At 38.1% G+C, this 17,597-nt stretch overlaps 1 protein-coding gene across 1 annotated transcript in view; it reads left to right on the top strand.

Annotated features, from left to right (window-relative positions):
- Positions 1-17,597, top strand: part of RYR3 (ryanodine receptor 3) — a 575,267-nt gene that overhangs the window by 450,917 nt on the left and 106,753 nt on the right. Inside the window, exons 68-72 of the mRNA XM_024202042.3 lie at positions 5,150-5,237; positions 5,346-5,438; positions 11,594-11,608; positions 14,926-15,096; positions 15,589-15,648. Coding sequence (XP_024057810.2) covers positions 5,150-5,237; positions 5,346-5,438; positions 11,594-11,608; positions 14,926-15,096; positions 15,589-15,648 — 427 coding nt within the window. The remainder of the gene's footprint in view (positions 1-5,149; positions 5,238-5,345; positions 5,439-11,593; positions 11,609-14,925; positions 15,097-15,588; positions 15,649-17,597) is intronic.

Genomic DNA, 17,597 nt, shown 5'->3' with positions numbered 1-17,597 from the left:
ACATTTTCTATGTCTTGTCACTATAGTATCTGATTTCTTCACTAACATTAAATAATTTATGTTCATAACACTCCTGGGAGGTGAGGGTGTGATGGGTTTGGTCACAGAAACTCCCTCAAGACTGTCACTAGATGTGCTGGGATACCACTGAGAACAAACCCCACTGCCAGAAAAGGCTTTCTTCCACTCCTGTCTTGCTGAGCTAGACAAACCAGTCGGCTCCAGCACAGACCAAGAGGATGGGCCTCCCCCCCCGCAGTTCACAGAAACTAAGATTCACTTAGCCCCGGGGCTTCTCAGTTAACAAGAACTTTCCCAGCACCCAATATTCAGTCTTTCTGGGAGCCTAAACCCCGAATAAATCCGTTTTACTCTGTATAAAACTTATACAGGGTAAACTCATAAGTTGTCCGCCCTCTATAACACTGATAGAGAGATATGCACAGCTGTTTGCTTCCCTAGGTATTAATTACTTACTCTGGGTTCAATAATAAACAAAAGTGATTTTATTAAGAATAAAAAGTAGGATTTAAGTGGTTTCAAGTAATAACAGACAGAACAAATTAAGTTACTAAATAAAATAAATGAAAATATGCAAGGCTAACTTAATACACTAAGGATCTAGTTACAAATACTAACTTCTCACCCTAGGTGTTATCTCAGGTACAATCCTTTTCAGACCAACAATGTAGTTTATGGCCTGGGTCCAGCAATCCCTCATACCCCTGTAGTTACAGTCCTTTGTTCCAGTCATCCAGGCCATCTCTTGAGCCAGCTGAAGACAAAATGGAGAGGCTTCCAGGGCCTTTTATATTCTCTCTCTTGTGGGAGGAAACCCCTTTGTTCTTCTGTGCAAAATCACAGCAACAAGATGGAGTTTGTAGCCACCTGGGCAAGTCACATGTCCATGAATGATTCAGCTTTTTGCAGGCCAACGCCATTGTTTACATGTTAGTTTGAACGTTCCCAGGAAAGCTCAGATGTGGATTGGCATCTCCCAAAGTCCATTGTAGCTAAGTACTCCCAAACACTTCAAATATAAGCATAGAGCCAACGCTCATAACTTCAGATATAAAAATTATACATGCATACAAATAGGATGAATATATTCAGTAGATCATAACTTTTGCAAATAAATGTCACATGGCATATCTAGCATAAAGTATATTCCAGTTATGTTATATTTACACTTATAAGCATATTTCCATAAACATATAGAAGGCAACGTCACAGAGGGATAGTCATATTCCCATTTTACAGATGAGGAGCAGAGGTACAAATTACTATAAATTTAAATTATTTTGGGTTCCAAACTTGAAACAACTGCTACCTGATTTTTCAGAATACTTAGCATTATATGCCACTTTCAAAGCACAATTCCCATTAATTTCCGTTGCAGTTGTGAGTGCTCAGCACTTTTACAAATTAGACCCCAGCATCTCAACTTGGACACCCAGAAAATGAAGAACACACAGTTAGTGGCTACCTGTGAAAAATCTAGTTTAAGTGGTTTGCCTAGCATGACAGAGAAAGTTTGTGTCAGAGGCAGGGATGCACTCCAGTTCTCCACGGCAACAGACAACTATATTAACCATGAGATTGTCCTTTCTCTTCTTGCAATCCCTTGCCGAATTCACAAGGCATCTTCCAACTTTTTTGACAAATGAGGCAAGGGTGTTACAGAGAAATGCCTTCTTTACTACACACTCCTAATTTATCCCCAGAGCAGGTCCACCCTGTGCCCTGAATGAGGCATGGTTCCCGTGGAAAAAATAGTATGTCATCATGTAATCAAAGATTGTGTCATAATGCATGACTTGACTTTTACTATGAGTGCTTCACTTTGCAACCTTAATAATGTTCTATTGGTGTAGTTTTGTGTGTATAGTTTCCTATTTTTAAAAAAAGTAAACTGAAAAAAACTCAGAAATTCCATCCCATGATACTCCATGGGCTGGAACCTTAAGATCCACTGCACACTTCTCTGCCACTTGACCTAATGGGGAACTGAAAGCAGCAGTAGGTTGTCATCCTCTGTGTCGACTAGCACTGGAGGGGGATGAAACAAACATTGTCAGTGGGTTTTACTGATATTGTCTCTCCTGACATCAGAGAAATGCTGAAACTCTGGAATCTTGGGTTACTTTCCAGACTCTGGAGGGAAGTGTGCACTACTGGGCACAGACTCTTCTACCTGTCCCCACCCTCAAGCTTTACCCTTTCTGCTTTGTCCCCTCTAACCTATCCCTGTTCCAGTCCTTTCTCTTTGCCTGGCTCCTTATCCAGTCCCAGTCTTTATTCCTCAGGCTTTTCGTCCCAGTCTGAGTTTTGTTGCCCAGCCAGTCACGGTTCTCCCCTCCCTGTCTCTCCCTCTCCCTCTCACTGGCTCCCAGTCACAGGCTCATTCTCTGGGCTTTTCATCCCATCTACACACACACCCCCGCACCTCCTCTCCCACTCTTTTTCCTAGTGTCTTTGCCAAGCTAGACTCAGTTTTCTCCCGCACCCCAGCTCCTTGTCAGATCTGCCTCTCCTCCATCTCTGCCCGCATCCCCGCACTGGTTCCTAGTCCAAGTGTCCTTGTCCAGCCAGTCTCATTCTCCCCCTCCACCGTGGTTCTTGTCTGATCTCAATGTTGTCCCCCACAGCCAACTGGCTCCCAGTCATTTCTCCCTGTCCGCCCCCATCCACAGTTTCTTTCACTGGTGTTCAGTCCCAGTCTCTCCCTGACTCCGTCCTATTCTGCTTGTCCAACCAGTTCCAGCCTCCTTTGCCCCTTCACAGTTCCCTATTGCAGACTCCACTCCCTGCCCTCCCAGTCCTAGCCACCCCTTCTCCACCAGTGAGTCCAAGTGTTCTTGCCAGCCATTTCCAATCACAATTTCTCTTGCCCCCATCTCCAGTCCCAGCCTCACTAGATTCCTAGTCCCATTCTAGTCTTTTTCCTCCCCACTTTGTCCATCTTTTGTCCCCTCTGCATTCAAATCAGTCCCTGGATGCCGGCAGGTGGGTCAAGAGCACAAGAGAGACAGGCTCCCTGCTCTCTGTTCCAGTGCTTGGCCCCAGCCCAGCCCAGGGCAGCTGGAAGCAGTCATTACAAGGAAAGTCTGGCTTTGCCCCTGTATTCCTGGGCTGGAGAATGCTCGGCTACTCTCTGAGGTGATGTGTGCACAGTCTGGTCAATACACGGGGCTGTGAGGAGATGGAGCATGCTGAGTTATTTTGTGGGGAGGGTGCATGCACAGTCTGGTCAGCACTAAGGGCAGTGAGAAGTTTGATCATACCCATTGCAGATGAATCTTCTGCGATTTTAACTGCTAATGTCAAAGAAGTATTTACTGAGCATGTGCAAACTGATCTTTCAGAGATTTATAATTTGGCCAAATTTGGTTGAATTTTCATCCCTGCCAATTTTCAAATCCCTGTTCCAAAATCTGGGATTAGATTTATTCAAAGCAAAGGTCACCAGAATTTTTTTACATGGGCAAAATAACATATTTTCCCTTAACCTGATTCTCAGAAATGGCTGGAACTGTTTTGTCTGAAATTTTTGTCTTTGCAAAAAAAAAAATCAGCCTGAGGCAGACACTCAGCATAGAAAATTGCAGCCTGAACTATTCAAGTTTGGCAAAATTATAAGCAACTGAAAACAGGGTCTAATAATGGGAAGGGTTAGGCAACCCTATTAATAGGTAGTGCTACCACCCCTGGCTATATTACTGTTGTCCCTAGAAAAGGGACCTACTGAAAAATTCATTCCTGGAAAGCAGTTGCATTTGCACAGTCAGCACTTATGCAGACTAAAACCCCAAAACGAAATTGAATTTGGAAGCCCAGAAGGTGAAATTCTGCCCTTGGAGGAGTTGCATGCTTGAAACTGAGGGACAATTTGGCTGCCTAGGAGTTATCTTCTGAATGAAATATTCCGAAAGAGTACTTCGAAAATATTAGTCATAAACCTCAGGCATGAACTATTTTTGTGCTGATTTATTTCTAGTGCAGAGAATAAACTTTTCTTTTGTTTATTATTGTCTGTGGTTTCTCCTAGGGCATTCCACAGTGGTATTAGAGATATATAGGCTCCCAACCATTCTCCATCTCTGGCAATTTTTAAACCAAGATTGATTGAACTGTAGCAGTTCTATGGCCTGTGTTATATAGGCAGTGAGACTAGATTATCAAAAGGGTCCCTTCTGGCCTTGGTCCCTTCTGGCTACAGCACTGTAGCTGTGCCACTCTAGTGCTGTAGTGTAAATGCTTCCCACATCGATGGAAGGGGTTTTCTGTCTATGTATGTAATCCACCTCACTGATGGGTGGAATTCTTCCGTCAATCTAGCTGCGTCTACAGTGGGGATTAGGACAACCTAACTACGTCAAACAGATTTTTTCAGTCCCAAGCAATGTAGCTAGGTTGACCCAAATTTTACGTGTAGACCCAACCCTATTAATCTATGAACCAAACAGTGTCTTATTATGTAGACACTTTCAAAACCCTAGCACCTAAGGAAATTGCTATTCTTTATTGATTTTTTCTACTAAAAATTTTCTTTAGAGCATTGAAAATGATCTCCTTCTGCAGTGCCAGTTTTGGCATGTGAAGATCCAGAATCTTGTTCTAGAACCTTTGGTGAAAAGTAGAGAATGGTCTAAATAAGAAAGTACACAGAAAAAAAATATTTTGAAATATCTTTAACCCAGTGCATGATGTTTTGATGGTGAACAAGTGAATATCATGGAGCCAGTGTACCCAATCAGCTGCAAAGATGATCAGGGCAGGTTATGTGAATGTAAAGTCTGTGTAGCTATTTTAAACAAAACACCTAAAGCTTACATCAGAAATACTCAACTTCTCTTTAGTTGTAATGAGTGATTTATAAAGTTTATAAAGCACATGATCATTTAGGCCATGAACCAACTTCCAGTGCAGCCAGAGGTTCTTTCTAGAGTTGAATGAACCCTCTGCACTCTGAGGGAACAGTGATTCATGATAGACATAAAGAGAAGCTGCATTAGCACTTAGAAAGTTTGAGTGCCACTTCACTTCATTCTAAAGTTAGCAACACAAACACAACCACTTAGTCAAATACCGTAATAATATTTATGTGGAGTTAATTCTTATTGTAAACATCACTTGTTTTTATTTTCAGAGCAAATTGGCTCAAGAAACCAGATGCAGATTCTGATGAACTCTTCCAAATGGTAGCTGAGGTTTTTATCTTATGGTGTAAATCACATGTAAGATGCTATTTCTCATTTCTTATCTTTCAGTGTTTTGTATTTGTATATATAACTGTGGCACACAATATCTTCATGACTTCAACTTCTTAGTGATTTTTGTTTTAGAACTTCAAGAGAGAAGAACAAAATTTTGTGATTCAGAATGAAATCAACAATTTGGCATTTTTAACAGGAGACAGCAAGAGCAAGATGTCTAAAGTAAGTTAATAAAAATGTTAAGATCAATTAAACCGGAATCATATTTTTCACTTTGTTTTATATTTAGTCAGAATAGCTCTGAAAATATAACCAAATTACTGCTTCTCTGCTGATAGAGCACACAAAAATGCAGTTGCTTTTTTATGATAAATATGAAGAAACTTTCTGTGCAGAAACTAGTTATACTTATCACATTTTATGATTAAATGTTTGCTGAATAAGCATGCAAGGAAACCATTTAAATACATTTGCACAAAGCATTAGAAAGATTAAATGTACAAAAGAATGTTTATCTTAAAAGCAGCAATGTGGTCTTTTTAGTGTATTACAAATTCAATATTGTGTGAAAATTATGCAAGGAAACATTTATAGCCTGATTTCTCTCCCCTGAAATCAGTAGGTATTTTGCCATTTACTGTAAACCGAGCAGGATGGGCTTATCTTCTGCATATATCTGTTTTGTATATATACAGTATATATATTGCTTTGTTGCTTATTACTGACCGCATTCATCTCTATTTTATTCATTTTTGTAACATGCCCAGATACCAAGGTGATGCCTGCAAAATATATTTTGATATATATGTGATGGAGAAAATGTATGGTAGAGTGGCTTAAAGGTTTCATTAGCATGAGCTGAGGATGGTCACAGTACTCAACAGCAAACCCATAAGTGAATTGCACAGGTTAATTCCAGACTAGTGTTGATGAAACCTTCATATCACAAAACACCACACTGTATTTTATATATGTCACAGATTTACAGATAACCTCTTTTAAAATGTTCTAGAGAGGTTTTAAAATATATATGTGGGCTTGTGATGCTTTTGCAGGGTGCTCAGAAGCATAAGCCATTGCGTTTACCCCTCTGTCTCAGCAAGAGACAGCTTTAGTGGCAGGGCCGGCTCCAGGGTTTTGGCTGCCCCAAGCAGCCAAAAAAAAAAAGCCGCGATCGCGATCTGCAGCGGCAATTCGGCGGGAGGACCTTTGCTCCCAGCGGGAGTGAGGGACCGTCCGCCGAATTGCCGCCGAATACCTGGACGTGCCGCCCCTCTCCAGAGCGGCCGCCCCAAGCACCTGCTTGCCAGGCTGGTGCCTGGAGCCGGCCCTGTTTAGTGGAGATTAGATTGTGTGTCAGCACCCTGCCACACCAGTCTAGCTGCCTCAACATCAAATTCCTTGAGACTATGTCAGTCTCAACCTTGTCTTGCAGGTAACATTCAGTGAATTCCAGTTCCCAAATCCCCTGAAAGAGCATTCCTTTGCAGTATCTAGCCGCTATCACTGGACACTCACAGAAATTACCAATGGCGCTGCTTCCATGTGCACACCAGCCTGTTAGCTTAGCTGAGGACCCGCACTTTACTTTAATACACAGAATTAAGGTGATTGTATGGTCAAAGCAAAAATAAGTTTATTAATAAAGAAAAGATATTTAAGTGATGGCAAGCAAGGGTAATAGAAATAGAAAGTGGTTAGAAATAAAAACAAAAATAAAACACACTTTCTAGTGTCTAAAATTTAACAGATTACAATGCTGGTCTCAGGCAATTTCTCACTTAGTCAGTTCTCATTGTCCTCAATCCACATGGCTAGGGAATCCACCTTTTATAGATTCAGAGAGTGCTTGTAGAGGCAGAGGGGTAACAGACGGTGACTTACAATTCTGAGTGCTCTGAGAAAGTGTCTCAGAACTATTTTTAATATCTTTCCACATGGACTCATAGTAACTAAGGTAGTCTAACGTCAGAGGACAGAAAGAGACAGAAAGTAAATTACCACGTAATTTCTTTCTTAAACATAAAAATGTCATAAATTTAAAATGCAGCATTTTGGGACCTAGTAGGACTAAAACTAAATTGAGTCCTCCAATGAAAAGTTTGGACTGTCAAGATATCAGACTTCATACTTGTTCCTGATTAAAAAGTGCCCATCCTTGGCCTCAGACTAGTATCATTTAGAGAGGAAATTCTACATTCGGAGGAAAGAATGAAACATTTTTGTAGGAAGCTGATTTGTGTTTGTCTGTTTATTAAAAAGCAGCTACTTGAAGCCACTTAAGGGATTTGAAATGTTAGTATAATCCTGTATGGGAAGATGAATTAGTGGACACAGTGTAGGTGAGGTAGGAAGAAGTGCATAGTAAATGCAGTTTATCACACTGTTCAGCAGTTTATCACATGGCTATCACCACATATATGTGAGGGGAAAGTGTGTGGATAGATAGATAGATAGACATACACACACATACTATATACATATTAGAAATAAGATGAGGAGTCAATAATTGGGGCTGAATTCACTCCAGATTAGGTTTAGAATTGGATTTGGGGCTTTGTTTTAAAGCCAAATTAAGGCTCTAGTATAGTTTTGGTGTTGCCAAAGTGCTTTAAACTGTTCCTGTGATATTTTATCCCAAAAGACTGAAATTATATGAAATGTCTTCTATCTAGAATAGGGGAAATGTCATAAGAACTGTTCTTCTCAGGGAATTTCAGCCACATCTGAATTGCGAAACAGAAAATATATACTACCTGTTGCTGGCTCCAGTCCAGGATCAAAATCATAGGAATTCAAAACCAAATAAATAGCCACACAGAATGAGTAGAGGTTTGGATTTGGGATTAAAGTTTTGCCCATCTCTCATTTGTTATTTTTATATAAAATATGTATAATTTATATGTAAATTTGTACACTTGCTCAGATGTAGAAATGTGTGTATATATAGGTGTGACAGTGAATCTATCCAAAAGTATAAGTAGATATGTGAGTATAGTGTTTCTGTGGGTTGTGAATGGTTATCGCAAATGTCTGAATGTAAATAATGGTTTATACTGTTCCTGGTTAAATATTTTATTTATATGGTGCCATATCTGCAGGAGTGATTGCAGAGCAATTCATTCATGTAGGTAGGCATTTGTTTTGTGATAAGTAAAATATCATGATGTGATACAGGTGCAGCATCATTTTAAGTGTTTTTAACACATCATTCAGGAGAGGTGGAAATGAACAATGATTCTTAACACACTTTGTATATATTCAGTACTATTACTAAAATAAGTGAACATTGTAATAGGAAACTGATGTAAATGTTTTAAATGTGGAAAAATTATAAATTCCATCAGTTTTTAAATTGTGTTGGTTGGTTATAAGGTTTGCCATTTTCTTGTTGTTGTTGATAACTAAACAGTAGAGTAAATTATATGACAGGACTTCCTTTTCATAATGCTGCTCATTTTAACATTCACCATAATGTAAACAGTATTTTGATATCAAGGAGCTCAAAACTTTCCACTTCCTTATTGTGTCATCATTCATCATATTGTGTTTAGTGCTGGAATTTAGATCTACTATTTATTAATCGTAACATATAAATAAGTGCATATGTACATAGAGTAAATATTATTAATATAAATGTTAGATATATTGGCCCAAATTGTCTCCTGTGATGTGACTGTTTCATACCATGCTATTGGCAGATGCTGGACTTAATGTCAGTACAGCTGGTAACTGAGTATCCTCTGTTGGTATGGAGCTAGTGTAGCTGTTCCTACACCAGCTCACTTCCTGACTGTTGATGTACAGGACAGGGCTGGGGTAAGAATGGGTGTGGCTGGAGTTTCTCTATGCCTCAGAGATCTTCCACCTGCTGCTTTGGCACCTTAAACTATTACTAACCAGTGCAAGATAGAGCAGCCCTCATGCTCCTCTAAATTATTCCAGGGCTTGGCCTTCTGCACAATCAATAAGCAGGGGAGCACAAAAGTGGCTTAATTCTCCTTCCCTCCATTTCTGAACTCTATTCTGTACTCCGTAAATGAAGCCAGAGTTCTGGGCAATTATCTATAATATATGTGATAATACTTACATATAATGTATATTTATATAAAATAGAAAAAATTGGGAGGGGAGAGAGAGAGATATATATATATATATAATCTTTTGACTGTCTGAAGAAAGAAAGACTATGTAGTAGATAAAGTTTTAATATCTACAATTTCTACCAGATGGCTATACTATAACCCAAAAGTTGATACAGTATCCACCGTATATTAAGACTATGCAGTACTTGTTTGTTAATCTTTATTAAGATAAATGTATTTAAAGCTGAGCAAGTTTTTTAATTTTTCTTTTCTGAAAAAATGGCAGCAGATTGCTCGGAGGGGAATGGTAAGTTAGAGAATATTCAGTGTGAGAAAGACTGGTTACTTGGACTGCATTGAAATAACAGATTTGTGGCAGAGAAAGTGTTAAATATTAAACTTATTCCACTCCACTAATGTTTTATTTTTCCAATCCTTCTTAGACTTGTTGATAATGTAGCAGATTTTATAAAGATATAAGTTTTCCATATTATGTTTTACACATGATCTATATAAATTCCCACACATACACCTATGCATGTGTGTATAATATGGATAGAAGCAAATTTGCAAGCTTTGGTGCCTAAAGTTATGTGTCTAAGTCCATATATAGGTACCTTAGTAAGTAGCTTAATTTTCAAGGTTGCTAAGTACCTGCGGCTCCTACTGAAGTCATATCTGATGGGCCCACATTATAAAACTTGCATCTTGATTTTTAAAAAGTGTTTTGATAGGTCCTTTGTAGAGGTCTGAGGCAGGTTTGTATTATTATGCACCCCTAAATTTCAGGAGTGGCTGGATCCAGATTTTTTGTTCGGTTCTATTTCTACTATACACACTGTTTAGAAATCTTATATTTAGTCTTGAATTTCATGCTATTTAGTGCTTCATCTCCTTGAATCTACTCAGCTTCTGAGACTGTTTCCATGAATTAGTACATTGTTTGGCAGTGTGAAATAAATCATGAGTAGATTACTGTCATAGTCATCCCTATTGAATGAAATAGGATTAACCTCACTGGTTCACTTACCATTTATTATATGTCTACTATGCCATGTCTGCAAAGCATATAAAGGCCTTATTCAGGTAAAATTCCCATTGAAGATGTTCCCATTTGCCAGAGTAAGGTGTTCAAGACCTGAAAGGGTTAAAGATTTAATTTACTGTAGTTGTTCAGAGTTGTAGAAATGATAATGTTTCCCACTATTACATATGTAAGGGAAAATGACATGTATAATCATGGCTAAACCTCAGTCCGGGCCCAAAATGAGAGACTCTGTGCTTCTTAAAGTGTCACAAGAACACATAGATAACCAAAAATAATTGAGGGAGGAAGCTTAAAATAAAGTGAAGTACTTTTCTTAAACCTGGACAAAGTTTTCTATTACATTATTTTCACATGCTAAGGAACACTCCTCAGTTGACTGTTGATTAAATTAGTTTGTTGATGGGTGGGGATGGGTGTTTAATACTAATTATGAATAGTTGATATTTATGTTATCATGTTAATTTTGCATAGCATCCTTTGGGCAACAAATAATTTCCTCTATAAATAAAATCCTGGTGTCAATTTTTATGCTTAAACAGAGATTTTAAAAAACTAAATGTATATGTAAGAGAGGGAAATTTGAATCTAAAATGAATGCTATTTCTCATTATGAGGTACAATTAAGAGATATGAGGCATGACTTTTGCACTCTGTAACACTGTTTAAGAAATTGGAATTTCTATTCTGTTATAAAATAAGAATACTACTTTAATAAATAAAATGCTATATCTGGTTGCATATTTACTGTGAGGTTTGTTTTCCACTTTTATCATAAGAATAATTTTGTTACGACCAAGTTTTGATTTAATAATAATAATAATAATAAAAGGGAAATTATCCCGCTGATGATTGAAATATTCTTCACTGTTGGAGTGTCCAGAGTCCCAAGTCACTCCTCCTATATTAAATTAGGGAAACCTAGAATTTAGAATATGGATGGTGTGACTTATTGGATGTATCCACATCTGATACAGCAGTTACTGGAACTATTCAGTATGCCATGTGTTTGAGAAATAGCAACTGACAAATGTAAAAGATAGATTATTTGGTAGGAATTAAGATGAGTAATAAATCATTACTTCACTAAGACCACCTTAACTATACACTCAGACTCAGGTTGTTCTAGCTACAAATTTGTTTTAGTTACTTTTCTGATGCTGTAGACTGTTTATTACTAACTTGTAAAACTTTCATAATTTCATGTGTTTTACTTACTTTTTTCCTTGTATTTTTCTTTCACACAGGCCATGCAAGTAAAGGTACAGGTCAAAATGCATGATGTGTCTTTATGTTTTTGTTTTAGAGATGGCCAGGCTCTAAGCATTCTTTCGATTGATCATAGCAGTGGCGTCACAAAGGGAAGGCACAGTCTCCACTCCTGATAAATTTCTTTATTGCAAAACTGGCCATATTTGATTATTTAGACCACCAGATTTTCCCCCCTTAACAGGACCAGATGCTCCTTCGATGTAAAAATTTAGTCCATTACACTACTTATTAATTTTTAAGGTCTACATTCTACTTCTGCTGCCTTCTGCCTTCTGTTACCTTGTTTAATATGTTGAATCACTCATCAGGAGAGCACTTCCTAAGTATACCCAAAGGAAACATATCATGTTTGGTTTGTGACTTTCTAAGTCAAATATAAGGGTAAAATATTATACCAGAGTAATCTCCATTGCACTCCCTACCCATGATGCTTAGCAGGATTGCATGAAATGTAGTAAATTCAGTCCTCCCAAAAAATTTTTAAAAACACACCTTCTTGTTGTGTGGCTGGGTGGGTGCTTGGACCATACCCACTTTTTCCCTACCTATTCTATTCAGAGATTCCCTGTTACCCAGTGAGCTAAGCTTAGTTCATTTTCCTTTCCATTTTTCAAATGACATTTCTGAAGTGAAGTTGTAGTTTATACTGTCTGACCTCAGGCTGGAGCTCCTAGGCACTAATAATACAGATAATAAATAAATATATAACAATAAACATAATAATAATACTGTCAGACCTTGCCAAGTAAATAGGTGTGTGCTTTATTAGCACTGGTATGAGAGGCCTCCAGGGAAAAAAAGCCTGACAATTTTGAAAGAATTACGAATGTTAACACAAATGTCCTGGCCAGCTTTGGCAGTTATATTCTGACTACACTAATTCCCTTTGCATCATAATTATATTTGAAGTTCTTCCAATTCTGTTGGCCAGTCCTTCTCCCATTGACATCTATGGACTTGTTTCCATTAGCATCATCAGGCTTAAGACATTAAGCAGTTAACAGTTTATTGTCCATGGGTGCTGCTAAACAACTGGTGTATTTCACCCCAGAAGTGACAGAAAAAAATTCCTTTTATCATTACAAACAATTTGGACAAACTATACCCAGTTTGTCATGTCTCACACATATCTAGTGAAGACATTGTTTTATTTATGTAGATATCTATCACTATAGAGGGAGGCATTGTTTTGTTGTCACCAATAGTTGAAATTTACCAGCAGGGGGGAGGGATAGCTCAGTGGTTTGAGCATTGGCCTGCTAAACCCAGAGTTGTGAATTCAATCCTTGAGGGGGCCACTTAGGGATCTGGGGCAAAAATCAGTACTTGGTCCTGCTAGTGAAGGCAGGGGGCTGGACTCGATGACCTTTCGGAGTCCCTTCCAGTTCTATGAGATAGGTATATCTCCATATTAAAATTAGTGTTTCCTGCAGTGCCACTTTAGGAAGGCAGAAGTCTGGTGGCAAAGGCAGAATGAGTCACCTCTTCACCATTTTCAAATGTATTGATTTTAAGTCCATTTGTTACTGTCACACACCTTCCAGTCTCAATTACAATTGAAAATAAAGAAATTTTGATGGGAAAAATATCCCTCCCAAGAACAGAGGTGAGAAAAAAAGTATGGCTTCCTCTTCTTAAGCTGCCTCCCATATTTAAGAGGCATAGTGACGCCACTGGGTCCCAGTGATACATTGTGGCATTTGTTTGTCTGCTATCAAAGTAGAGTACAAATAATGTCATTGTAAATGTAGTGCCATTACATCAATGCTACTATAGAAAACTTTTTCTAAGGCACTTCCAAAAGCAAAGCTTTAAGGCAAAATAATCTCTTGCAGCTGCCAGTTCCTTAAGAAAGGTTACCACATCCACTTTGTGTACCCTCTGAATTGCTAAACACTTCGCCTAAGTAACGCTGCCTACATATACAGTGGTCTCCATTTGAAAGACAGCATTTGGCCAAAATTTACTACAGAGTGGAATATAGATTACTACCATTTTCCTCTATTCTTATAGTAGATGATATCTATGGTAACTATGTGATAATGACTGGCAAATGATGTATTTTAATGGCCTCTACTGTATCCTTACATGTAACTGTACAGTATAATATGAACACAATAGGCATTAGCATTTCATTTACGGAGGGAAGAGGATGTGGAGGGTTAAATGCAAGCATCTGCTCTTCGTAGTTTTTCATATGCTGAAGGTCCAATTTTGAGCTCTAATCTGCGGCAAAATTCCCCTTGAGTTCAATGTGAGTTTAGTCTAGATCTGGAACTCAGGATTGGGCCATTTATGTTGTGGTGGTGGTTGTCGTTGTTTACCATAAGTTCATTAACCGTATGGGTCTGTTTTATGATGAACAATGCTATTGCTAAGAGCTTTGATTTGCTATCTTAAATACAAAGAAGAAATGCTTTTTAAATATTTTATTTTAAATAAAGTTTCACATTGTTTAATATGGTTAGACAGATCAAATGTTATTCTACTGTGTTCACTTCTCTTTCCTAGGACAACCTTTCTCTAGTACCTTCGGTGACCAAAGCTGCTGATGGTTTAGTTTGATGTCATTACAGAATTGCTTACACTACAACCCAGCCAGCACAGTCCGGTTTTACAGCTACACCACTTCCTTATTGTTTGGTTGAATTGAATTCTATGCTGTTTAGATTTTAATCTTTATCAGGCAGCAGCAATGCAGATTAGCTCTTAATAAAAACTTAAGCAATGGGAATTGAATTGTCTCTTTAAAAATGCAAACAAGCAGTCTATTATAATTATGAATCAGTTTTTAGTTACATGTGCCTGTCTGATTCAAGATGTGTATAAGACCCAGATGTTATAGTTAAATGTATGCACATACATACAAAACTAGGTTAGTATTATGAAAATAATGAGTATTACTATCACATTATTGCATAGCAAGAAGTTGTTGTTTTTTTACATTTTCCACATAAACCATACAGTTCACTTTTATTTTACTGCTTCTAACTACACCGCTACCTTGATATAACGCCACCCGATATAACACGAATTTGGATATAACGCGGTAAAGCAGTGCTCCAGGGGAGTGGGGCTGCGCACTCCGGTGGATCAAAGCAAGTTCAATATAACGTGGTTTCACCTATAACGTGGTAAGATTTTTTGGCTCCCGAGGACAGCGTTATTATCGAGGTAGAGGTGTATTCAAAATATAGCTACATCAATTACTATAGTCTGGTTGGACCATGAACAGTGAGGAATCATTTTGTGTGTAAGGAAAGTATACCTGTGTGTAATCAGTTATCTACGGATCTTTTACTTGTAGTCTGGAGGACAAGACCAAGAGCGAAAGAAATTGAAGCGTAGAGGGGATTTGTATTCAATACAGACGTCCTTGATCGTAGCTGCACTTAAAAAGATGCTTCCTATTGGTTTGAATATGTGCACTCCTGGAGATCAAGAGCTGATTTCTTTGGCTAAGATTAGATACAGTCATGTAAGTCTAAATTTTACAATAATTTTCAAAATAGTAAAATTGAACTTTAGAAACCAAACTTTGAAACATAAATGCCTAAATATTTGTTGCAAATTAACTATGTCAGTGTGTGATAGAGTAATTATGCCTGCAAAATACACATTTGCAGGGCATAAAATGTGTGGAGGGATACAAACAATTTCCAATTTTCCCACACAGTTTCTCCTAACCTTCTACATATGTGTACTTTTAGGACTAAATCCGGAGAGATCTTTAGCAGACACTTAACTCTCCTCAGGATCTGGTCTGTGGTTTATGGCCACAATTTAAATAGTTCTTTCTTTGGACATTGACCCCAAATATTCTTCCCAACAATTTGTGTAATTAAAAAAAATGTGTTATGTTGCAGTATCTGAATTAATATCTGTTCTATATTCTGGATTTATCTCATACAAAAGTTTTTATAAGATAAATCTCAAACAGAAATAAAACACATTTATGTCTTTTCCACAGAGGGACACAGATGAAGAAGTCAAAGAACATTTACGTAACAATTTGCATTTGCAGGAAAAGGTAATATTAAAAAAAAAACTTTTTAAAATGAGATGTAATTGGTGTAGGCTAACATCTTTAAATATGGGTTTTGCACTTGCATGTCATGTTTACTCCTATTTCCATAATGAAAATTTTAAAAATCATTTCTGTCCAATTTTTTTTCTACCAAATCACTTTTTTTCCAGCTTTGCTTGGCTTTTAGGATTCAATAAATTCTATAAAACACAACATGTTTGAAGAAAATCATTTTGTTAGATTTAAAGCTATAATTGTTTAAAATCATCTCATTTTTGGTGTTAATGAAAACAAAATTGTTTCAGTTTTTAACCTGACTCTCCTCTGCCCCACCCAAAATTATCTTTCTTTGAATACGTTTCCACTTTATATTGAACTATTGTCCTTAATTTTAACCAGATTATTCATTTTTTTAATCTAAAGCCTTAGATTAAGTTAAATAGTTTAGACTTTTTAAAAGCTTAGTAAAGTTTGCACTGCTTAAGTAACTTGATATTTAATTTGGTTTAAACACTTTCCCTGAAAGAGGTCATGGGCAAGGATGGTACCAAACAGGGTCTCAAGTATTACACAAATCCTCATAATTAGGTTCTGGGCCAAAAGCTGTTGAAGTTAATGAGAATCTTTCAATTGACTTCATTGGGCTCTGGATCAGGCCCTGGGTACAAAACCCATGTTGTGTCACAAAATTTTGCTCTAAAAGCTAAATTTTCATTTTCTAAATCAGTGACAACCTACATTTTCAAAAGTGACTAGTGATTTCATGTACTACAAGTAAGAAACTTTAAAAGAACAAGTGCTCAGCACTTGGGAATTATCAGGCCCCTTTAAGGTATCTCAAATTGGGCACCCAAAATCACTTTTAAAAATGTAGACCAGTATTTCTATCTGTATTGTTTCAAAGAAAACATTCTACATGAAAGTGTAAACTGATGCAGTTATGTTTGCTTGTCTGTAAACAGCCTGAAAGAGTAGCTTTGAGAGTCATAAAGTTTAAAGCCAGAAGGGACCATCAGATTATCTTGTCTGACCTCCTGTGTATCACAGGCCACCAACACCATTTAGCATCCGCCCACTAACCCCAATAACCAAAATTAGACTGAAGTATTACAGCCCACCAGAGCTTAGACTATTGTTTGTCACAGACAGAGAATAGGAGGGACTAAGTGTGCATAAGAACATGAGAATGGTCATACTGGGTCAGACCAACGGTCCATCTAGCCGAGGGCCCTGTCTTCTGACAATGGCTGATGCCTGATGCTTCAGAAGGAGTGAACAGGACAGGGCAGTTTATCAAGTGATCCATGCCCTGTCATCTAGTCCCAGCTTCTGGCAGTCAGAGGTTTAGGGACACCCAGAGCATGGAGTTGCATCCCTGCCCATCTTGGCTAATAGCCATTGATAGACCTATTCTCCATGAATCTATCTAATTCTTTTTTTGAACCCGGTTATACCTTTGGCCTTCACAACATCCACTGGCAATGAGTTTCACAGATTGACTGTGTGTTCTGTGAAGTACTACCTTATGTTTTTAAACCAGCTGCCTAGTGATTTCATTGGGTGACCCCTGGTTCTTGTGTTATGTGAAGGAGTAAATTCACATTCTCCACACCATTCATGATTTATAGACCTCTATCATACACCCCCTCAGTTGTCTCTTGTCCGAGCTGAACAGTCCCAAGACCCCTGCAATGAAAGGGAAATGATTAAATGAAATATATCCAGGTAATCCTGCACCCACATGCAGAGGAAGGCGAAAAACACCCAGTTCACTGCCAATCTGACCTTGGAGAAAATACCTTCCCAACCCCATGTATGGCAATCAGACACTGAGCATGTAAGCAAGAACCAGACCGTCAAGCACCTGAGAGAGATAATGCTTGGGGCCACCTCAGAGACTTGGCCCTCCCTGTCTAATGTCCTATCTCCAGCTGGCTGAAACTCTGAGGTAT

The sequence above is a fragment of the Terrapene carolina genome, unplaced genomic scaffold (genome assembly GCF_002925995.2).
Source record: "Terrapene carolina triunguis isolate 2854851 unplaced genomic scaffold, T_m_triunguis-2.0 Scaffold96, whole genome shotgun sequence".
In the NCBI taxonomy this organism is placed as follows: domain Eukaryota; kingdom Metazoa; phylum Chordata; order Testudines; family Emydidae; genus Terrapene; species Terrapene triunguis.
Note: the sequence above shows the minus strand (reverse complement) of the source record. Positions and strands in the feature narration are given on the sequence as shown.